This window comes from Liolophura sinensis, chromosome 8 (assembly GCF_032854445.1).
Source record: "Liolophura sinensis isolate JHLJ2023 chromosome 8, CUHK_Ljap_v2, whole genome shotgun sequence".
NCBI classification, from domain to species: Eukaryota; Metazoa; Mollusca; class Polyplacophora; order Chitonida; family Chitonidae; genus Liolophura; species Liolophura sinensis.
This window is the reverse complement of record NC_088302.1, coordinates 20,984,396-21,008,147: the sequence shown is the minus strand read 5'-3', so window position 1 is coordinate 21,008,147 and position 23,752 is coordinate 20,984,396. Positions and strand designations below refer to the sequence as shown.

Sequence of the window (23,752 nt, the reverse complement as noted above, 5' to 3'; positions counted from 1 at the left end):
TTCGGTTTTGTGCTTACAGTTTCAGGGAAACCATGTTGCACGTGAGTACAGGCGTTTTGCCAGCCATATAGTTTGTCTGGCTGCAGCTTTACGTCAGTAGGTTTATCATATAGTTAAAAGTGCGATGGGTTTTTTTCTCGATTCTCGTTTTCTGTTTTAATGTAAGTACAACACAACTCACCACATTCAAGCTAAGATGGGGAAGAAATCAAACCATACAAGTTCTCTTGATAATTTAATCATATCGATCTTGAAAGCCATTTGCCGCCGAAACGTCCAGTTACAGGCAAATATACCGAATATCTCCCAGTTACGTCAAAAAGTTGAAAGGCTGATCGGTCCTACGCACTGCCCCCCCTCCCCCCCCCCCCACACACACCAAATTTAACATTCAAGAGGAAAATCGGAGGCAAGATTCACGAAGCACGAGATTTACGTTACTACCATTGGCAACCAGCACGACAGGTGTTGGACGCAATGTTTACGCCACCTTGACGTACGGGCATCAAGCAAACGCAGCGCGTGTTGTCATTTGCTATCTGGTCGTCTCAAATATGTCCTGAATGGTCATGCTCAGTATGAAAATGGCGTTGTAAAGAAAAAAATAAAATGTGAAACGATAAAACACCAGATATAATCGAATAAAATATTTTTTATTCTGCCGTTCAAATTAATGCTTTTAGAAACAAATGAAGTTACAATGTTTATATGCTTTGAGATATCTTTGATGTAAAAGTTAGAAAATGGCGAAAATTGAAAGCAAAAATAATTGTTCCAGATGCTTTTTTTTAAACGAAAATGATCTAAAAATGCAACAGATTCTTACCGGTACCAAAAATAACATTTTTTCTCAGAAATGCAGTTTAACTTATAATACTATTTCTGGAGGTAGCGAACTATTATAAACATTTGTTCACTAGCTGAACCCACTGTATAAAATTGATAAATAATGACAAATGATTCAACTGCCAATTATGCTCATGTATTCTTGCATTAACGAAATATTCTAACATATAACAAATCAGTTTCTTTGTTAAAACGTTTCGTTCAAGTCATGTCCTTTAGTCGTTGCCAGTAGATCGTTTCCAGGTAATTTCCCATTGGTTAGTTTTGTTTAAGGCATCCTCTTCGGCTTCACCTTCCTCGTCAAACTCTCCATCCTCCTCGGCCGTGGCGTCTTGGTATTGCTGGTACTCGACACCAAGTCGTTCATGTTGGACTCGGCCTCAGTAAACTCCATCTCGTCCATACCCTCACCGGTATACCAATGGAGGAAAGCCTTACGACGGAACATGGCCGTGAACTGTTCGGAGATTCGCTTGAACAGCTCTTGGATAGCCGTGCTGTTACCGATAAATGTGGCGGACATCTTGAGACCTCTGGGAGGAATGTCACAGACAGCGGTCTTGACGTTGTTGGGGATCCATTCGACAAAGTAGCTGCTGTTCTTGTTCTGTACATTCAACATCTGTTCGTCCACTTCCTTCATGGACATACGACCGCGGAACATGGCGGCCACGGTCAGGTAACGACCGTGACGGGGATCGCAGGCGGCCATCATGTTCTTGGCATCAAACATCTGCTGGGTGAGTTCTGGCACTGTCAGAGCTCTGTATTGTTGGCTACCCCGGGAAGTGAGAGGGGCAAATCCTGGCATGAAGAAGTGGAGACGCGGGAAGGGTACCATGTTGACAGCCAGTTTACGGAGGTCAGCGTTGAGTTGACCGGGGAATCGCAGACAGGTGGTCACACCGGACATCGTGGCGGAGACCAGATGGTTCAAGTCTCCGTATGTTGGGGTGGTCAGCTTCAGGGTCCGGAAACAAATGTCGTAGAGAGCCTCGTTATCGATACAGAAGGATTCGTCTGTGTTCTCGACCAGCTGATGGACAGACAAGGTAGCGTTGTATGGTTCCACGACTGTATCTGATACCTACAAAAGAATTAACAAACACTGAGAGCAAGAACATCTCCAACCATTAAACAAGCATAAAAGCGATGTACATGTTATCCAAATTTAAAAACCAACTTGCAGAGCGTAATATTTAACTGCAGTTGTTTTTGATCTACTTTGATCTAAAATGAATAAAAAATGTCTTGTGGTGAATGTGCTTTAACACGAAAACATTTCAAAATTAAATCCATCTGCTTTACATACGCTCGGGGATTTCAGTGATCATTTCGATGGCGCACGCTTTATTATCTATTATTGTTTTACTTTACTCTGCTTTACTCCTGTGTGTGACACCTCCAGTCGATGCAATTATCGTCAAACTTAGGTTCTACTTTCTTGAACTTTCTTCTCCCAATGCTGTTGTTTTCATACACTTTCATACACTCTGCGACATTAGGTCATTATCCAATATCTGTGGCCTGAACATCTCAATATTGATTTATCTACAAGTAGTGGCAAGATATTATTTTGTGATATTGTACAAACCTTTGGTGAAGGAACGACGGAGAAGGTGTTCATCACCCTATCGGGATATTCTTCTCGGATCTTGCTGATAAGAAGGGTACCCATTCCAGATCCGGTACCCCCACCCAGAGAGTGAGTCAGTTGGAAGCCCTGCAAACAGTCACAGCTCTCTGCCTCTTTTCGGACCACATCGAGAACGGAGTCGACCAGCTCGGCCCCTTCCGTGTAGTGGCCCTTGGCCCAGTTGTTACCGGCACCGCTCTGACCGAAAACGAAGTTATCCGGTCTGAAGATCTGACCGAATGGACCGGATCGGACAGAATCCATGGTACCGGGCTCCAGATCGACCAGGACGGCACGAGGCACATATTTACCTCCTGTGAAAAATAACAAAGTATTATTTAAAATGGATTTGAATTTAGGTTGTACTTTCATGTAAATTATTCTTTATTTAAATCCTACATCGCCTTAGATGAAATGTACTCAGCAAAGGATTAAAAGATTATTATTTCTGCTGTGTAAAACAGGATTCTTTAAAAAGCGTCATAATATGACACTAAACTTAATTAAAGACTACGAGAATGAGCTATGACTCATTCTTAAACTCTACACGTAATGGTTCGGGCATGGAAAATTATTAAATACTTGTATTACCCAATTCACTGATAAGCCGTTTTTACGTATGAGTCGCTGATTCATTGATCTCAGTTAACAGAAAATATACGTTTTGAATAATTTTTAATCTATAGCATTTGGGGATCTGAATATACTCAAAATGAGAAAAAGGGTGTAAGGATTTTTGTGAAGCGCCGCGTACCGAATGTAGGAGAATACACAAACCTGTGGCCTCATTGTAGTAGACGTTGATTCTTTCTAGCTGGAGATCGGAATCGCCATGGTAGGTTCCTGTCGGGTCGATGCCGTGCTCGTCAGAGATAACCTCCCAGAACTGAAAAGTAGATCATTACTGAGATTAATATCCCTATATACTTTCAGCAAGTATGTTAATAATAATAAGGAAAAAATAACATAGCGTCTCTTCGATTATTTCTGTATAACACCCAAGGTTACTTGCTAGGCTTGTTTAGGTGTCCTCACCCAGTTTTCTCAACTCATAAACCCGATCCCCTTTACTATTATCTATTCCATTTTTACAACTACATATCATTATAGACTGATATCATTAGGCGAAAAAATTAGACAACGGAAGGTAACGGAAGACAAACATGAACGAAGCGATGTGAAACTTAATTGGTGTTTGACTCCTTTTTCATTGCACAGGAAAACACTTAAACACAAACTCTTCACTTGGTCCAGGAAAGCAGGAAATTTTGAAATGTCTGGGTAACATATCTCACCTTAGCACCGATCTGGTTCCCGCACTGGCCGGCCTGGAGGTGAACAATTTCTCTCATGGTGATTGGAAGAAATGAACTCAAACGGTGCGGTTGATTGCTTTGGAGACACTGGCTCGAAGTGATACTTTCACATGGGTTTGTTGGCTGTATTTATACGTATGCACCCACGTGAGAAATACATAGAAACTTGTGGCCGTAGCAACACTGTGTTAGGGAGAAGCCCCAACTTACCATCGCCAACCCAGTGTAACTAATCTACTGTATAACTCCATGGGGGTAGCGGGGTGTTAGGCTGGGTGGTATAGGAGAGGTAATGTATAACAAGTAATTACATTAAACCCTAATCCGTTAAGTCACAGCATGGAGCTGCTGGAGTGCTGGCATATTATTCATATTACATAAGCATATTGGGCAATACACGGCATACCGTTTGTTGGTGGCGCATTTTGAATGGTCCGCAGTAACGATGTAGCTGTAATATTTCCGATATGGTGTAACGCCATGAGTAGCTTTTATTCCATGTACATATCTAAATACACAAAACATATTTACTGGGAATGTAACTGACGCACCTTCCTGAAAGTAAAATTACTTTTTTTTCCTTTACGGTACTTTAAAGTTTTGTGGAACAGACACGAAATAACGTTTTTAAATGATTTTAATAAATGTGGGAGTTTCAAATGACATTTTGTACAGATCATTTCGGTGAAAAGTATGGCTTTGGTGATAGCATAAGTAAAAAAATAAAATAAATAAAAGCTATAATTTTACCCACAGAGTTTTTGCTATTAACTTACATCAAATAGGATTCAGTTTATGGAGACGATCCCTCTATTCTCTCGATGTTGGGTTGGGGAGAGAGGTCTTTAACTTATAAGGTGTGGGGTTAAAGGAAATGAGTGGATGGTGACCATGTGAACTCTCCAGGATTTATTCTCTTTTGGGTTAAAGTTCGACCCTCATACATATTTCATTTCTGTTTAAATTATCCCAACAAATCCCGAATATGTTTCCACCTCATTTGGGGTTGAATTTAGAAATACATGTAGCCATGGGAGTATTTGTTGAACTTGTTATGAATATAGCACCATGTTCAAATTATAATTTATTCGTGAACCCAAACCGAGCAAAACAGTATGTAAATATATTTGGCTAATTTAAGACAAATAAATACTCTAACACACATGGTGGGTTATCTTGATAACAATAAAGTTTGTTCTATATTCTTTGTACAGAAATTTTATCATTTATAAATCGAATATAAAATATATTCAGTGGAAAATAAAGCGGTTAAAATTACACTTTTCACATACATCTATAGCTTATACCCACTCGAGTGCGGATTTACCAGTGTTAATAGAGTATTGGTCGATAATCGGGTTATATTCCTGATTTGAATGGAAAAATTCATGCTGGGAAGAGAGATCAATACGTTATTCAAACGCCGCAGGCTATTTGCTTTTAATGCCGACTGATTGCAGAAAACTATGGGGCAAATTCAGTTTGTTTGTTTGTTTATTATAAATTCCATGTTTTACTCGCTGGTGCTTCAAAGATGGAGCCTGATGGTAATACAAACAGCGCTAGTCTATGATGTTATTCAGCTTTTCTCGAACGCCCGTTGACGTCATTTGATAATACATTGATTACAGCAGGTTTTGACAAGCTCTGTTAAGGGCGAACGTTGTTTTATGGGGGTATTACTCCGCAAAGAAGTATTCCGGCACCAATAACTGTGTCATTGGTTTATGCAGACCCTGTGGACTACTTTTCGTCGCGGCATTCGTTCGTTGCTAAGAGTAGTTCAACAGTAATGTGGTATAAAAGGGTAGCCAGTATAGCTGAAGTTATCAAACAATTTCCTTTCCTTTTCACCCTTAACCAGCCGGTTCAACAAACCACCTATCACCATGAGAGAAATCGTCCACCTTCAGGCCGGCCAGTGCGGAAACCAGATCGGTGCCAAGGTAAGTATTTTATATAAACCATCTAAAATTGAAAAACATTTTATTCAGCAACAGTTGTTTCGAAAGAAAACAAAACAGTCCACAGAATGCAAAACAAGTAATCGATATACAAAAACATTGGACAGAAGTTCTGTTTTTAATGCACGTTTTCACGTATAAAAGTATGATTTTATAGTTTATTCATTTTCAAAGGTATAATTACTGTAAGCAATAAAAATTGTTCATCAGGAGATAACGGAATAACTATGAGCTATAAGCTGCTTGCACTCTTTTTAGTTCTGGGAAGTTATTTCGGACGAGCACGGCATCGACCCGACGGGAACCTACCATGGCGATTCCGATCTGCAGCTAGAGAGAATCAACGTCTACTACAATGAGGCCACAGGTATGAAAACACTTTTAGTCTGTCTTGAGTCAGGTTTCAAAACCCACAGTGGACCCAGCGCCCTAACCTGTGCTTTGCTAAAAAAGATACATCCCAAATAACAATAACAGTTACTCGTTACTTGAACCACTTTGTATATAATATAATTTCTCAAATCTCCTCTGTAATGTTTTATAAATTCTTCATTTAACTGACTAATTCGTCTCTTCCCTAAGAAAATTTGTTTCGACATCTTTTACTTGCAGGAGGCAAATATGTGCCTCGTGCCGTCCTGGTTGATCTGGAGCCCGGTACCATGGATTCCGTTCGCTCTGGTCCATTCGGTCAGATCTTCAGACCGGATAACTTTGTTTTCGGTCAGAGCGGTGCCGGTAACAACTGGGCCAAGGGCCACTACACGGAAGGGGCCGAGCTGGTCGACTCCGTTCTCGACGTGGTCCGAAAAGAGGCGGAGAGCTGTGACTGTCTGCAGGGCTTCCAACTGACCCACTCTCTGGGTGGGGGTACCGGATCTGGAATGGGTACCCTTCTTATCAGTAAGATCCGAGAGGAGTACCCCGATAGGGTGATGAACACCTTCTCCGTCGTCCCTTCGCCAAAGGTAAGATAATATTTTACGCGCTACCGAAAAATCAAAGAGAACATTAATATTTCCCATAAGGTATAATGTTCTTATGTAATTCAGCCGCTACGCCTCTTCCTACATGTAAAGGTATATAACGTGGCGAACAAAACAAATAATGATTGTAATATTTGCCACTGGAAAAAATATCTACCTTTGGACTGTGACAATATACAGTGGATTTGGTCTACATGCAAAAAAAAACAAAAAATATAAATATTTTCTTTCCAGCCTGTAAACTTTGGGGAAACGTGTAACCTGTAATTTGTAATTATATATTTCGTTTTCTCTGTGTATTCAAGTGTCCTATTCTTGTTTTAGGTATCAGATACAGTTGTAGAACCATACAACGCCACCTTGTCTGTCCATCAGCTGGTCGAGAACACCGACGAATCATTCTGCATCGACAACGAGGCTCTCTACGACATCTGTTTCCGAACACTGAAGCTGACCACCCCAACATACGGAGACTTGAACCATCTGGTCTCCGCCACAATGTCCGGTGTGACCACCTGTCTACGATTCCCAGGTCAACTCAACGCTGACCTCCGTAAACTGGCTGTCAACATGGTACCCTTTCCCCGTCTCCACTTCTTCATGCCAGGATTTGCCCCTCTTACCTCCCGTGGTAGCCAACAGTACAGAGCACTGACTGTCCCAGAACTCACCCAGCAGATGTTTGACGCCAAAAACATGATGGCCGCCTGCGATCCCCGTCACGGTCGTTACCTGACCGTCGCCGCCATGTTCCGTGGTCGTATGTCCATGAAGGAAGTGGACGAACAAATGTTGAATGTACAGAACAAGAACAGCAGTTACTTTGTCGAATGGATCCCCAACAACGTCAAGACCGCTGTCTGCGACATTCCTCCCAGAGGTCTCAAGATGTCCGCCACATTTATTGGCAACAGCACGGCCATCCAAGAGCTGTTCAAGCGAATCTCCGAACAGTTCACCGCCATGTTTCGTCGTAAGGCTTTCCTCCATTGGTACACAGGTGAGGGTATGGACGAGATGGAGTTTACTGAGGCCGAGTCCAACATGAACGACTTGGTGTCCGAGTACCAGCAGTACCAAGACGCCACGGCCGAGGAGGAGGGAGAGTTTGACGAGGAAGGTGAAGCCGAAGAGGACGCTTAAACAGAATTGACCAATCGGAAAAGACTACCTGGAAGCGACTAATGGACATGAATTTAACAAAGCGTTTTAAAATGGGGACTTTTTAAGTTAAAAAGATTTGCTAATGAATCCTTCGTTATTTAATTTAATTTTTCATATAGATGGTGTTCATCCTTAAACTTACTTTCGGCCATTTGCCAGTAGGTCATTACTGAGTTATAAAAAATTATGATACCCCCAGAAATTGCCCTTCATACAACGGTTTTAAAAGTAACGTTACTTCTTGGTATTATTTATTAAAAGAAACCCCAGCATTTTTGGCCTATGAAAACAACTGGAAACATTATTTCCCTTTTTCGGTTTTGAAATATCCTTCTCTGTAACTTTGACACAAACATAATTTGACGTCATTACTGAGTTATAGACTTGATGCCTCTAGAAATTGCCATTTACACTAAGGTTCTAATAATGACATTACTTTTAGGTATTATTTATTTAAAAAACCCTCAGCATATTAGGGCTTTGAAAAAACTGGAGCCATTGGTTCCTTTTTGAGTTTTGCAATATCCTCTTCTACAATCTGAACCAAAAATTTGACTGTGCATACTTTGTATCTGAAACAATAAACATGTTACATTTTTCATGATACTTATTTTTTCGAATTAAACATCAGAATAACGAATTATTTTAGCCAATCATCATGTGTTTTTTTCCTCCTGCCAAATTGCATTTAGCCCATCAAGTCATGTCCTACTGACTCAGTTTATTTATTTATTTGATTGGTATTTTATGCCGTACTCAAGAATATTTCACTTATACGTAGGCGGCCAGCATTATGGTGGGTGGAAACCGGGCAGAGCCCGGGGCAAATCCAAGACCATCCGCAGGTTGCTGGAAGACATTCCCACGTACGGCCGGAGAGGAAGCCAGCATGAGCTGGACTTGAACTCACTGCGGCCGCATTGGTGGGAGACTACTGAGTCATTACGCTGCGCTAGCGCGCTGACCAACTGAGCCACGGAGGCCCCTTACTGACTTAGTACTTATAATCGTTCTCGTGCCCGTATGCTCCCCAGCAGGAACATCTCATATACCTTTATGACTCGAGTCCGTCGAAAGATTTTGCATACTTGGAGTTTGGAATCCACAAGCTATTCGAGTTTAAAAGATGGTAAAACTTCCACCGGTGAGCTAACTATCATCCAGGCGTTGAAAACAAAAAACAAATAAATTCTCAACGAAATGTCCCGTTGGAAGAAAAGACCTGGTATGGTAAAGCGAGGATACGGTCCCAGTACAAGACACTGTTCATCTCAAGAAGCGAAGCTGACTATGGTTGAGAATGACAGCTGTTGACACGCTCGTGAGGCTACTTCTACTTTCATTCCTGTTTTGCTCTTCCTTTCCTGTTGTATGACAAGCATGCGACTTATACGGCTCCAAACATACACTGAGACAACGTATAGGTCATAAAATCAAAGAATGGTTGCCTGCTCCAGTTGCACAGAAATATCTGTTTTGCATTAGACACTGTAGCTTCCTGAAAATTTTTTTCAGCACGCAGTTATGCATCAATCAATAAAATACATATCTAACAAATGTTCACCCTTATACTTCCACCACGCAGATCACGTTAATGTTAAGGATAGCTAGAGGACAACACGCGCTCTCAACCAGGATTCACGTATGATTTCGCTATAGTTTCCACACTTTACGTTATAACATAGCTTAACAACTATCCATTCTAATTCACGGTAACACCTATTTAATGCAAGACAGCCAATATCTAACATACAAAAAGTTTGTTGCCAAAGCATTTGTCGGCTTTTGGACAAGTCATGGCTTGCATATCCTCTGGTTTTGAACACAGCTGAGGTAGTTTCACACACAGTACATAGATAGCCCTTTTTACACAGCGATTTTCAGTTTTACAGCTGTAACAGTTTTCTGCCATGAGGGTAATTGCGCTTTTTTTGCTATTTGATGGCAATTTGCGACAAAAGTATACATCGCAGGGAAAAAAAGAAAGGATTCGTGCTCAGGGGCCGATTCCACGAGGCCATTTCTACGAGGCCATTTCTGACATGTCAAAATTTGAAATAAAATTTTAAAACTTATTTTTGGGCTTTGAGAATTGAAATTATCCCCCTAATCAATGTTATCTTAGGACCAAGGGGTCTGTTATGTGTTTGTTTACTTGTATGTTAATCGGATGGTCAATTATGACAGCTCGATACGAGGGATTACACAGCACCATAACATCAGGTTTAACATGCATATGTTCTGTCTTGAGCATGCCAGACACCACTGATGCGCATGTGTATCACTACCACATTGGTATGACTTAACTCGTACATTGTACACATGCGTATGACAGTGTCTAAATTTCAACTTCCAGTATCAAAAGCTATGCATCGTAAACAGTTTCTAAATTTTGACTTCATGTGGAGAAATGTAGAAATTATTAGCAAAAAAAGGGAATATTTTTGTCACGAGACATTTTCACCCAATAGTAAGCTTATACAATTTTCTACCGAGAAACATCCTCATGAACAAATTGAACATGCCTAGGCTTTGTGCAACGGCAGTTTCAACTTCGGCTCATTCGCATCACTCGTTCTGAAGACTAGATTTTGGGGGTTTCTAACAAAATCCGATATGCCCCCCCCTACCAAGCCACGCGACCAAATATTTCCAAAACTTAAAAAGCACAGCTTTAGATCCTTTCCTAAAACATACTAAAGTTTCTAGAATGTACCATTTGTCATTTTCTCAGAAAATGTAGCACAAAATTGCTGATAATAATAATAGTCCTATCGATGTTAATAGGGAGTTAAGCCTGATAGGTTTGAACCCCTAATTAGAACTAAAAATACACGGTTTTAAGTATTTATGGGAGCAACAATATGTCGAAAATGTCGATCACTCTCACTACAACTGTTTAGTCAATCGGCTAAAGATCACAATATACAAGAGGTTCACAGTGATTTATAAGGTATGTCCAAAAGTCTACTGTATAGGCATTTACTTGACAGTTACGCACTTTAATTCTACCTGTGTAAAAATATTCCATTTAAATTTAGACATCTTATGGCAAAAATTAAAAAATTCCTTCCATATATTACAAATAGAAAGAGGAACATTTGAAAATGTACCACTCAGAGAAGCAAGGCGTGTTAAAGTAGAAGAGTGTGGGATCAATTTTGTTTTGATTCGTCCTGCTTATAAGGAACTAAGGACTCTATATGTTAAGAAATTGCATCATCGTAGACCAAGTGTATTTAAATTGATTCTATTATACTTGTAACACAAAATGTGAGAAAGCCTCATCAATTACGATTATATTTATGTCTCTAGTTAAAAAGGGGACAGTGTCTCCTCCTCCGCTAATATAAAAAAATACGTATTTTAGCAAATATTTGTGTATTATATTACGTTCACATGCTAAATTTCGGCATTGTACGTGGTATGGTTTAGCCTGGTCCACCACCCCATCCATATTTAGATTTTATTGTTTTGTCTTTCTCAGTAAGTGTGTACTTACAAGAATAAATTGTTACTTGGATTGTATTCACTTAGACAGAGTGCAGACTGACCGTTCTTAATAGAGTATTGGAGTATATCAGATTTTTTATCCTGATTTGAATAGAAAATATTCATGCTGGGAAGATTGAGGTCAACTTCATTCAAACCCTTGAAGGTATATGTTTTTTAATACCCATAAAAAGAACAAAACTTCGAATTATGGTGTGACTTGAGATTGTGTGTTTTTTGTACTTACTGGTGCTACAAACAGCACTAATCTAATCTGTTATTCAACTGTTCTAGACCGCCCATTGACAGCATTTGTTAATACATTGATTATAGCACGTTATGACAAGCTCTGGCAAGAGCGGACGTTCTCTATGTACCTATTACTCCGCAAAGTAGTCCCCTAGCTGTAATAATCGTATCATTGGTTAAAACAGACCTGTGGACTACGTTTCGCCGCGCTATTAGATCGTTACCAAGAGTTGTTCGACAGTAATGGGGTATAAAAGAGAGGCAAGCATGGCTAAAGGCATCAAACGATTTCCTTTCCCTTTCATCCTTAACCAACCGGTTCAACCAACCACCTGTCACCATGAGAGAAATCGTCCACCTTCAGGCCGGCCAGTGCGGAAACCAGATCGGCGCCAAGGTAAGCATTTTATATGGATTTATCTGATTGGTGTTTTACACCGTACTCAAGAATATTTCACTTATACGACGGCGGCCAGCATTATGGTGGGTGGAAACCGGGCAGAACCCGTGGAAATCCACGACGATCCGCAGGCTGCTGCCAGACTTTCCCACGTACGGCCGGAGAGGAAGCCAGCATGAGCTGGACTTGAACTCACAGCAAGCGCATTGGTGAGAGGCTCCTGAGTCATTACGCTTACAACCATTTTATATAAACTGTATAAAATTGGCAAACATTTCATTCACCAATAGCGGTTTCTGAAGAAAATAAAACAGTTCAAAGGATGCAAAATATGTACTATGAACAAATGACAGAATGTGGTATACATTTTCACACATAATTACATGATGAATTATTTTTCCTATTTATCATGGAAAAATGTGCTGAATGCCTAAATCTATTCAGAATTCCATGAACATAGGCAGTCATAAAACACACGAGTTCGAATCCTCAAATGTCGTTTTGTGTCCTTCTAATTACAAGAATTTCACGACCTTTAAATGCACGTGTACACCCATGTACAGACACAGAGCACAGTAATTCATTTCCTAATGGGTATTCCTTTGTATACTCTTAATTCTACCAGTACAATTGATCGTTGTCCCCAAACTACGAATGTATACAGCTTCTTGTCAGACACCATTTACAATAATACTTACCAAAGAGAAGTAACAAAAATGGACATTATATGGTGAACAAGTTATAAGTGTTCTTCATCATAATCCAAAAAAACAAACAAACAAAAAAAAAAAAACAGTTTTTACTCCACACAGCAATTGAATAAGCTATTTACCCTCATTTCAGTTCTGGGAGGTTATCTCTGACGAGCACGGCATCGACCCGACAGGAACCTACCATGGCGATTCCGATCTCCAGCTGGAGAGAATCAACGTGTACTACAATGAGGCCACAGGTATGAAAACACTTTCTTTCTGACCTGAGAAAAAGGGTTCGAAGCGCATCGTGGCCCTAGCCCTAAAATCTGTCCTATACTAAAAACAGATATCCCAAATAACGATAACGATTCCTCAACTGATTAGTTGTTCTCTTATCTACAGTCTTTTAATTTATTTCGATATCTTTTACTTGCAGGAGGCAAATATGTGCCTCGTGCCGTCCTGGTCGATCTGGAGCCCGGTACCATGGATTCCGTCCGATCCGGCCCATTCGGTCAGATCTTCAGACCGGATAACTTTGTTTTCGGTCAGAGCGGTGCCGGTAACAACTGGGCCAAGGGCCACTACACGGAAGGGGCCGAACTGGTCGACTCCGTTCTCGATGTGGTTCGCAAAGAAGCTGAGAGCTGTGACTGTCTGCAGGGCTTCCAACTGACCCACTCTCTGGGTGGGGGAACCGGATCTGGAATGGGTACCCTTCTTATCAGCAAGATCCGAGAGGAGTACCCTGATAGGGTGATGAATACCTTCTCCGTCGTCCCTTCACCAAAGGTTTGTACATTGTATAATACTAGCATTTAAATTGTTTTTTTTGATTTAACCAATTAAAACATCATGCGATATAAGTTGGTGAAGACTATGAGACCACTAGTTCGCATTATTGTTTGAAATTTTATTTATAAGGCAACGATAAAGCCTATCGGAAAAATATCAAGCCATGTATTAGAACAGGCTAAATCTCTGGACTCTCCCAGCACATATTGAAGTGTTCATATTTGTTCCAGGTATCGGACACAGTCGTGGAACCATACAACGCCACCTTGTCTGTCCATCAGCTGGTCGAGAACACAGACGAATCCTTCTGTATCGACAACGAGGCTCTCTACGACATTTGCTTCCGGACCCTGAAGCTGACCACCCCAACATACGGGGACTTGAACCATCTGGTCTCCGCCACAATGTCCGGTGTGACCACCTGTCTGCGATTCCCCGGTCAACTCAACGCTGACCTCCGCAAACTGGCTGTCAACATGGTACCCTTCCCGCGTCTCCACTTCTTCATGCCAGGATTTGCCCCTCTCACTTCCCGGGGTAGTCAACAGTACAGAGCCCTGACCGTGCCAGAACTCACCCAGCAGATGTTTGACGCCAAAAACATGATGGCCGCCTGCGATCCCCGTCACGGCCGTTACCTTACTGTGGCCGCCATGTTCCGTGGTCGTATGTCCATGAAGGAAGTCGATGAACAGATGCTGAATGTACAGAACAAGAACAGCAGTTACTTTGTCGAATGGATCCCCAACAACGTCAAGACCGCTGTTTGTGACATTCCTCCACGAGGCCTCAAAATGTCGGCCACATTTATTGGCAACAGCACGGCCATCCAAGAGTTGTTCAAGCGAATCTCCGAGCAGTTCACGGCCATGTTCCGTCGTAAGGCTTTCCTCCACTGGTACACCGGTGAGGGTATGGACGAGATGGAGTTTACTGAGGCCGAGTCCAACATGAACGACTTGGTGTCCGAGTACCAGCAGTACCAAGACGCCACGGCCGAGGAGGAGGGAGAGTTTGACGAGGAAGGTGAAGCCGAAGAGGACGCTTAAACAGAATTGACCAATCGGAAACGACCACCTGCAAACGACTGATGGACATGAATTTAACTAAAAGTTTTTAAAATGGGAATTTTTTTAGGTTAGAAGGGTTTGCTAATGAATCCTTCGTTATTGAATTAAAAAATGATATAAATAGTGTTCATCCTTCACCTTATTTTCGGTCATTTACCAATACGTCTTTACTGAGTTATAAGACTTGATGTCTCCAGAAATTGCCATTTACACTAAGGTTCTAATAATGACATTAGTTTTAGGTATTATTTATTTAAAAAACCCTCAGCATTTTCGGGCTATGAAAAAAAACTTGAGCCAGTGTTTCCCTTTTTCAGTTTTGCAATATCCTCTTTTACAATCTGAAAAAAAAAAATAATTTGACTGTATGCATACTTTGTATCTAAAACAATAAGTATGCTACGTTCTTTATGATACTTATGTTTTCGATTTATACAGGAGAATAAAGAATTATTTTAGACAATCATCATGTGTTTTTCTTCCTGCCACATTGCATTTAGCCCATCAGGCCATGTCATACTTAGAACAGTCCTTCTCGTGCCCCTATGTTGCCCAGCAGGAACATTTCACATACCTTTATAACTCGAGTCCATCCTGAGGTTTGATATACTTTGACCCCACAATAGATTAAAATATGATAAAATTTCCACCGGCAAACCCTCTTCTATCGTCCAGGCGTTGGAATTATTGACTTGAGATGGCAATCTGACGTCCGCCATTAAAGAAGAGAAATCAGCACGAGAATAGTCTCGATGGAAGAAATTTTTTAGCCAGTACGTCCATAGTCTAGATTTATTTGGGAGTAAGAATTTCAAGAAAGTGTTTTTTCGGCGACCAATATTTACCACAATATTCAGTATTCGTTTTTCTATAAGAAACGATATTTCCCTCCATAATGCTTGCCGCCGTCGTATAAGTGAAATATTCTTGAGTACGATGTAAATCACCAATCAAATAAATAAATAAATATAAGAACTAAATATCGTGCTAGAAGCACATCTCGCTCTTGGGGTCTCTAATAACGTGCTGGCAAAAAGGAAGATAAAATTACATTTGATATTCGAATACTGAATATCGTGCTAGCATCACACTCGGTATTCAGATCTCAAATAACTTTTCATATTGGGCGTAAGCTTCTCAGATAACAAGCTTACTCAGATGTCATTCTAACATGTTTATTTCTTTATTCGGACTTCAGATGAGTGGTCTATTCGAATACGCATGGTGTCAGTACGTTTTTGTTCTTTTACGTCAAATGAGTTGTATACTCGAATATCCATGGCGCTCTATGGCGTTATTCTTTATTCATATTGAAATAAAAAGTTCACTTGAATATGATATTAGCGCTTTATTCGGATCTCAAAAGAGAATCTTACTCGAATATGGGCTGGCACATTTTGTGATATAGATCTTTTCAATATAATGGTGCTACCACGTTATTCATTATACGAACCTAATACGAAGTGACATTTTGATAAATATTAGCTATTTAAAAGAGCATATTCTTGCTGAGAAAATGGTTTTGGGTGCGAGTACACAAAGCCATTTTTTTTTTACTTAAGTCAGTCCTATAGCATATTTCTTTTATCCAGTCGCCCATGTTCAGCTCTCTGTGAAATCAGTCATATTCGCTACCAAAATTGCCTTTAGTCAGTGACACGTAACAACACAAGCTCTACACATGGATATGCTGAAAGTTTATGTTCTTTCAAGGAAAATAAAGTTAGAACATTTTTCTAGTTCATAAAGTTAAACTGCAAAGGTCGATTTCGACGGCAAGAACCCATTGCCTCGGGTGACCTCATAATTATTACAGAAACAGTGGTTTGCTGGATACTGAGCGGAGTTCAACATGTTTTGACAGAGGACGACACCACTTACCTAAACTGCTATCGGTTTAACTGTAAGCCCTGTTACTGACACTATCATGTTTGAAATTTTTTTACACGTTTAAGTATAATATAATCGTAATAAATGAATTTTATTCTGTCTCTTGTAGTACAGGATCTCACGGCAGTATGGATATAGATGGGTGTAAGGAAATTAAAGCGATATCGTCTATTCGCAGAGACAGGGGTGTAGGCTGTGTTGCTCTCAAACAAATTACTCTCCAAGCCCATTGTTCACCCTGCAGCCTGCTTTTGAATAATTATGTTATCACCCGAGGCAATGAGTTCTTTGTGTCGAAACTAAGCTTTTAGGATTAAACATATTACTTCAGAAAAAGTATTCTAACTGCATTTTCATTGTAATGATATGGACGCTCAGCATGTGAGCTTAAGTTGTTACGTGTCACTGGCTAAAGGCAATTTTGGTAGCGAGCAGGACTAATTTTACAGACAGCTGAATATGGGCGAATGGCTAAAAGAAATAGACTAGACCTTAAAATGCACAGTGGTCTGCAGCAATCTGCGGATGGTCGTGGGTCCCCCGGTTCTGTTCGGTTTCCTCCCACAATAGTGCTGGCCACCGTCGTATAAGTGAAATATTCTTGAGTACGGCGCAAAAACACCAATCAAATAAATAAATAAATAAATACATAAATAAATAAAATGCACAGTTCACGGCCCGAGTGATTCCAATTTTGATATGTTTGTTTTAACATAACACTTTTTAATTATAACTCATACAGTAGAATATAAGCACTTAAATCACATTTCAAACTTTGATTGAAGTAAAAAGTGGCCCAGTGGAATCTGCTCTCGGAACCAGTATTTTCACCAGTCAGTTGGATCATTTTACTTCCTTAAAATTTAATTAATTAATTTATTTATTTGATTGGTGTTTATTTGATCGCCGTACTTAAAAATATTTCACTTTTACGGCGGTGACCAGCATTATGATGCGTAGAAACCGGGCACAGCTCTGGGGAAATCCACGACCATCCACAGGTTGCTGGAAGACCTTCCCACGTACGGCGGAGAGGAAGCGACCGCATTGGTGAGAGACTCCTGGGTCATTACGCTGTGCTAGCGCGCTAACCCAGCCATGGAGGCCCCACTTCCTTAAAGTGGCTGAGATATTTAAAGACATTGAATAAATGCAGAAACAATACGCATATGCATTTTTGTGGTTCTTCATTATTTTGTTAAATATATTTTGTAACTTAAAATAAGAGTTAAAACATTAAAAATAGCTGATTGTCAAGTGCTGTTCATTTTGTCACTTGGCAGAGCCCTATAAGAAACGGTAATGGTTATATTGAGTGTGTTCATCAAAAATAATTATTCATTTATACGATTGGCGTTTTACGCCTCACTCAAGAATATTTTACTTATAAAACAGCGTCAGATATTATGGGTGGCGATCCAAAACAATTGAGATGATGGATGATAGTAACTGTGCCATATATAAATATAGTTTGCCAGATATCCGATTCTCTTGTCAGTTTGGTGAGGTTGGATGGCTAAACCCATAATTCAGATAAAGTTGTTGATAGATATAATACACCCAATATACTGACTTTTGTGTACAGACGACCAATTGTGGTTCTTTGAAAACCGATTACCTTCTAAAAAGAAGACATATGTATATCTAGCTCACTCTGTGAATGAAAATTGGTACGTGACAGGAGTGAAAATTTCTCAGTTCCTTGCCAAAGGCAGGAGGTTCACTCCTGCATGCCACTCACTTTCCACTACCTGTAAACCAATTATATATGTTATATATATATTATATATGAGTGAAATACTCTTGAGTATGTTAAACAATGGTGATAGTCACAAAATGTACACGGCATACAGGCTTAATTATCGTTTACAAAGAGAATCCCTACACAGTTGTCCAGTGACTGAGTGTAATTAAGTAATTATAAGCTAAATGAACCAGGTCAACCAAGCTGTGATAATCATTAAAACTGATAAACACTCTATCAGTCATGCACCAACTTAGTAAGACAAAATCTATCCCAGTGCTGTGGCTAACATTGCTGTTTATCTGTCAGTTTTAATTGTTAATTTGTTTGATTAAAGCTTATTATAATGCCATGCTAAAAAATCATTTCAACGACCACGGTCAGATTAATGGACGGAAAAAATGTCAATGACAACGGTAAACCACCAGCCCTTGATTTACGTTGTTTGATGTTTTCTGCTGGTTTCTCGGCTAATCGGAATCCATGTGTATACACGTTCTTACTGTGTGGGTGGATTTTAACTTAGACGTACCTGCATCAGAACCAGCCCTTGCGGATCTTCATGATTTATGTGTGTTGTGCTTTCAGTCCTTCCTTTGTTACAGGTATCAGGCAAAGGTAAGCTAACTTTTTGTGTTCTTTTGGAACAGCTTACTAAATTGGTTAAGGCAAACATTAACTATAATACGAAGTAAACATATCAACCATGTAGTTTGTCACGTCACCAGTTATTCCCCTTATGCAGAGGACCGTAGCCGTAAGTCTACCGGTAGGGTAGGACGGTCTGGTTTAGAGAGAAGAGGATAACATATTAAGAGCTTCGTGTACGACCACATGAATACAGCGGCTAGAAATAGTTCATCTCTATAGCTTCAAAGAAATACACACCAATGCATTCACTTTATACGGTATCAATGTTTTATCACATTGCTTTCCGTACCTTCTCCGGCTTTTCAAAACTAGTGAAATATGTTGTTTTACGATCCATACGCATAAAATGTCACATATGCATTGATTAATGTGTTTTTTAATATTTAGAAAACTTCTTCCAACTTAGATTCTTGCCAAATAGCGAAACCATGGTGTAAGTCAATTACCGCGTTTGGTTTCGGTGTCCAAGTTACATGATCAACAAGTCTTGGCCGTCTTTTGTCACACCGGTCGCTTCGCGAACTCTGTGACAAAAGACGATCCCGACTGGGTAATCATGTAGCTTGAACACCTCAGCCGCAGGTGGTAACTTTTATATATCCGCTAAATGCGCTCACCATGTGAGGGCAATCTGATATGTACAGGTGCCAACTTGCTCTCTAATCCAATCTCTATAGCAATATCCTTCCGCCAGCATACAGAGTTATGTATGAATTAAAGGCTTCAACACATGCCGCAGAAGCCACGCTATCACGGACTATATTTTATGGCGCAGGCATATTGGATGTTACCATGAGTAAATGGACTGACGGCACGTAAATACAGTGGAGAAACCAGTCTCAGACAACAGCACACTTTCCTCCATTCTCACCCTCGACTAGACGGTTCACCTGACCAGCTTACGCCATGAGAGAAATCGTCCACCTTCAGGCCGGCCAGTGCGGAAACCAGATCGGTGCTAAGGTGGGGATAGGAAGACATTCCTAACTTCAATGGTTTTTAGTTTCGCTAATACCACAGACAGCAGATTTGTAAGAAATAATAGACCACCGACCTTCGCCTGTAGCCTCACAAAGCCACTTACTGAAGATCGCATTTTTTTATGTTACTCAATATAACTTCACAGCTAAATTCATGTGTACAATATCCTCTCAAGCTACTTTAAATATTTATCTCAAAAGTGTGATAGGAAAGTGAGAGGCCGGAATTCAGTCCCGAGTCTGATTATGGGTAAGACTGAAAAAAACCCAGAAATCCTTAAGACTTTTTATAACATTTTATGCTTAATGTAACGAGTTCTGATTGGCCCCATATCTGCATAAATTTCGGAAAGGTATTCCAGCGAAGTAGGACGTGGTCGGCACTGGGTGTGGCTTGCTGCAAAAATAGGCCGTAGTGACATGAACGCAGCAATGTAAAGGAGACGTTAGATCCTGAACAAGCAAACAATCAATTCATCCAAATTTATATCCTGCATTATAATATTCCTGCTTTGTGACTAAAAAGTGCACGATTTCCTTACACTTCAGTTCTGGGAGGTGATCTCGGATGAGCACGGCATCGACCCGACAGGAACCTACCATGGCGACTCCGATCTCCAGCTAGAGAGAATCAACGTTTACTACAATGAGGCAACAGGTTAGTATTGCATTCCTATCAGTATTCGTAGTGGGCCCAGCTGTCTCAGATATTTGAAACGCAATGATGTCACGTGTTCGAATCCAATCATCGCTTTGTCGGCTGCATCTTTAACGTATGATTACATATTAAATGCAATGACAACACAGCATTTTGAGTAATTCTAGACCAGTGACGTGTAATAAATTGCAATTAACATCGCTGCAATTTTTAATGTAAATTGCTACTTTTCATGCATTTACAGGGACAGTTAGAATAAAACACTGAATGAAGTAAACTGACAAGAGACCCTATTTCATCGGTTATGTGTGACCATTTGCAAGCCATCACGCTGATCTCGTTATGCTGTACGTCTTAAATTCTATTCAAGTCGACTGCCTGGCGAGGGTTGGTCGTTTACTCCTGGCACTTCGGTTTCCTCCATCGATGTACTTAACGTCATAGGTGTAAACTTCAGTACGGCGCCAAACCCTCTTGAATAAGTCAATATTCATATTAAGTGACTGACCGGCTCCGATAGCTCAGCTGGCAGAGCGTCCGCTTCGGTAGATCCAGGTTCAATCCTGGCTCTAGTCACACCTAAGGCCTTACAACTTCCACGCTTGGTGCTCAGGATTAAGTGGGTAGTGCAACGACTAGTAGACCCATATCCGTATAATGGCTCGGGCGGGGAGGCTTACTTGCCTTCGGTAAGGCGTCTCGGTGAGGCAGCACTAAATAAAAGAGTGGTGAAAATCCGTCCTGCAACAAGGAGGTACATTACATGCACTCTAAGGATTCCTTCGTCGTCATATGACTGAAAAGTTAAGTACGACGTTAAACCCCAAGCACTCACTCACTCACTCTCTCACTCACATTATTGATTAAACAGGATACGTTTTTCACGGTCTACCTTTTTAAAAATATAAATGAAAATGTTGCTTACTTTGTTTACTTTGTTATATGGCCATAAATTATCACGTTGAATATACATGTTGGCTATAGAACTCACACCTCACGGATGATATCCTCTATTCCTTCTGTGTAGGAGGCAAATATGTGCCCCGCGCCGTCCTGGTCGATCTGGAGCCCGGTACCATGGATTCCGTCCGATCCGGCCCATTCGGTCAGATCTTCAGACCGGATAACTTTGTTTTCGGTCAGAGCGGTGCCGGTAACAACTGGGCCAAGGGCCACTACACGGAAGGGGCCGAGCTGGTCGACTCCGTTCTCGATGTGGTTCGCAAAGAAGCTGAGAGTTGTGACTGTTTGCAGGGCTTCCAGCTAACCCACTCTCTGGGTGGGGGTACCGGATCTGGAATGGGTACCCTTCTTATCAGTAAGATCCGAGAGGAGTACCCCGACAGGGTGATGAACACCTTCTCCGTCGTCCCTTCACCAAAGGTTAGATAATTTTTTGAGCACCGTCAGTAAATCGAAAGCTTAATTTCAATTTCAGATCGGGCTATATTATCAAGCAGTTTAACTTCTTAAATGTCAAAAATAAACGGGTTACTAGTAGAATCCTGATCATTTAAAATGCAATATCCAAAGTAAATATAATCCTTTTAATGCTTTCAGTGTTACCACATTACATACATTTCTAGCGTGTCCTGTAAGAGCATGACCAAATTTCTCTGAAACAAATTATTTGTGATTCTAAGTAGAATAATTTGGTACATACATTGCTTGACTACAAGTTGTATAGAGACAATTTACGGGAAATGAAAACATCAGGTCAGCTGAAACATACGGTCCTTAGAAATGAATAACATTTTTTAATTGTTGAATGAGATGAAAACGTATCATTTTGAGTAATTCTACAACATTGACATATAAGAAACTGCAATTAAAACCACTGCATTTCTTTATTTCACTAACTGAGGTAAACTGAAAAAGGCTTTATTTTACTGGTTATGTGTGACGATTTGCCAGCTATCTCACTGTCATCGATGCTCTGGTTTCTCTCTCTATGCTGTACCTATTTAATTGTATTATAGGACGGAGCGTCAGTATTTTCTGTCGATGGAAAAACAAATCAAAATATTAATCACGAGCATGTAATGTTAAAAAATTCCGTGTGATTATATACTCGCTAACTCGGTGTCCTATTAATACTGCAGGTATCGGACACCGTTGTAGAACCCTACAACGCCACACTGTCTGTCCATCAGCTGGTCGAGAACACAGACGAATCCTTTTGCATCGACAACGAGGCTCTCTACGACATCTGTTTCCGAACACTGAAGCTGACCACCCCAACATACGGGGACTTGAACCATCTGGTCTCCGCCACGATGTCCGGTGTGACCACCTGTCTGCGATTCCCCGGTCAACTCAACGCTGACCTCCGTAAACTGGCTGTCAACATGGTACCCTTTCCCCGTCTCCACTTCTTCATGCCAGGATTTGCCCCTCTCACTTCCCGGGGTAGTCAACAGTACAGAGCTCTGACGGTGCCAGAACTCACCCAGCAGATGTTTGACGCCAAGAACATGATGGCCGCCTGCGATCCCCGACATGGTCGTTACCTGACCGTGGCTGCTATGTTCCGTGGTCGTATGTCCATGAAGGAAGTCGACGAACAAATGCTGAATGTACAGAACAAGAACAGCAGCTACTTTGTCGAATGGATCCCCAACAACGTCAAGACTGCTGTCTGCGACATTCCTCCACGCGGTCTCAAGATGTCCGCCACATTTATCGGCAACAGCACGGCTATCCAAGAGCTGTTCAAGCGAATCTCCGAGCAGTTCACGGCCATGTTCCGTCGTAAGGCTTTCCTCCATTGGTACACTGGTGAGGGTATGGACGAGATGGAGTTTACTGAGGCCGAGTCCAACATGAACGACTTGGTGTCCGAGTACCAGCAGTACCAAGACGCCACGGCCGAGGAGGAGGGAGAGTTTGACGAGGAAGGTGAAGCCGAAGAGGACGCTTAAACAAAACTGACCAATCGAAAATGACCTGGAAATGACCTGGAAATGACCTAGAAATGACCTAGAAAGAGTACTGAACAGGAGTTGGACAAAACGTCCGAACGAATAAACTCTTGAGGTTAGAAAATTATGTTGGTAGAAAACTGTTGGTAATTGATGATGCGGCCGTTCGTCATTGGGGTTTATCTTGTTGCCACATGTTTATTCTATCTACCTAATGGCTGATATTAATCACGAGCATGTAATTATACCTGTTATGCTGAAGCACTAGTTTATACTAATTATAAACAGGTTTTCT

At 40.9% G+C, this 23,752-nt stretch overlaps 4 protein-coding genes across 4 annotated transcripts; 3 read left to right on the top strand and 1 right to left on the bottom strand.

Annotated features, from left to right (window-relative positions):
* Nucleotides 1-1,114: 1,114 nt before the first annotated feature.
* Nucleotides 1,115-3,834, bottom strand: LOC135472904 (tubulin beta chain-like). Its single transcript, XM_064752632.1, has 4 exons — nt 3,778-3,834; nt 3,260-3,368; nt 2,441-2,796; nt 1,115-1,933 (listed from the first exon to the last, which is right to left on the bottom strand). The coding sequence occupies exons 1-4, from the start codon at nt 3,832-3,834 to the stop codon at nt 1,115-1,117; spliced, it is 1,341 nt and encodes a 446-aa protein (XP_064608702.1).
* Nucleotides 3,286-7,891, top strand: LOC135472905 (tubulin beta chain-like). The gene is made up of 5 exons (XM_064752633.1): nt 3,286-3,303; nt 5,682-5,744; nt 6,021-6,129; nt 6,375-6,730; nt 7,073-7,891. The coding sequence occupies exons 2-5, from the start codon at nt 5,688-5,690 to the stop codon at nt 7,889-7,891; spliced, it is 1,341 nt and encodes a 446-aa protein (XP_064608703.1). The 5' UTR covers nt 3,286-3,303; nt 5,682-5,687.
* Nucleotides 7,892-11,993: 4,102 nt separating this feature from the next.
* Nucleotides 11,994-14,592, top strand: LOC135472148 (tubulin beta chain-like). The gene is made up of 4 exons (XM_064751511.1): nt 11,994-12,050; nt 12,897-13,005; nt 13,185-13,540; nt 13,774-14,592. Exons 1-4 carry the CDS (start codon nt 11,994-11,996, stop codon nt 14,590-14,592), a joined length of 1,341 nt encoding a protein of 446 aa, XP_064607581.1.
* Nucleotides 14,593-19,804: 5,212 nt separating this feature from the next.
* Nucleotides 19,805-23,457, top strand: LOC135472337 (tubulin beta-4B chain-like). The gene is made up of 5 exons (XM_064751800.1): nt 19,805-19,861; nt 20,428-20,536; nt 21,288-21,290; nt 21,564-21,919; nt 22,639-23,457. Exons 1-5 carry the CDS (start codon nt 19,805-19,807, stop codon nt 23,455-23,457), a joined length of 1,344 nt encoding a protein of 447 aa, XP_064607870.1.
* The last annotated feature ends 295 nt before the right edge of the window (nt 23,458-23,752 follow it).

Excerpts from the sequence above, each read along its gene's own strand:
- LOC135472904 (XM_064752632.1), bottom strand. The coding sequence starts at position 3,834 with ATGAGAGAAATTGTTCACCTCCAGGCCGGCCAGTGCGGGAACCAGATC. Across the intron at positions 3,369-3,777 it reads GGAACCAGATCGGTGCTAAG|TTCTGGGAGGTTATCTCTGA; the intron begins GTGAGATATGTT and ends TCTACTTTTCAG. Across the intron at positions 1,934-2,440 it reads CCGTCGTTCCTTCACCAAAG|GTATCAGATACAGTCGTGGA; the intron begins GTTTGTACAATA and ends ATTCTTTTGTAG.
- LOC135472148 (XM_064751511.1), top strand. The coding sequence starts at position 11,994 with ATGAGAGAAATCGTCCACCTTCAGGCCGGCCAGTGCGGAAACCAGATC. Across the intron at positions 13,006-13,184 it reads GTACTACAATGAGGCCACAG|GAGGCAAATATGTGCCTCGT; the intron begins GTATGAAAACAC and ends TTTTACTTGCAG. Across the intron at positions 13,541-13,773 it reads CCGTCGTCCCTTCACCAAAG|GTATCGGACACAGTCGTGGA; the intron begins GTTTGTACATTG and ends TATTTGTTCCAG.
- LOC135472337 (XM_064751800.1), top strand. The coding sequence starts at position 19,805 with ATGAGAGAAATCGTCCACCTTCAGGCCGGCCAGTGCGGAAACCAGATC. Across the intron at positions 19,862-20,427 it reads GAAACCAGATCGGTGCTAAG|TTCTGGGAGGTGATCTCGGA; the intron begins GTGGGGATAGGA and ends CTTACACTTCAG. Across the intron at positions 21,920-22,638 it reads CCGTCGTCCCTTCACCAAAG|GTATCGGACACCGTTGTAGA; the intron begins GTTAGATAATTT and ends TTAATACTGCAG.
- LOC135472905 (XM_064752633.1), top strand. The coding sequence starts at position 5,688 with ATGAGAGAAATCGTCCACCTTCAGGCCGGCCAGTGCGGAAACCAGATC. Across the intron at positions 6,130-6,374 it reads CTACTACAATGAGGCCACAG|GAGGCAAATATGTGCCTCGT; the intron begins GTATGAAAACAC and ends TTTTACTTGCAG. Across the intron at positions 6,731-7,072 it reads CCGTCGTCCCTTCGCCAAAG|GTATCAGATACAGTTGTAGA; the intron begins GTAAGATAATAT and ends TTCTTGTTTTAG.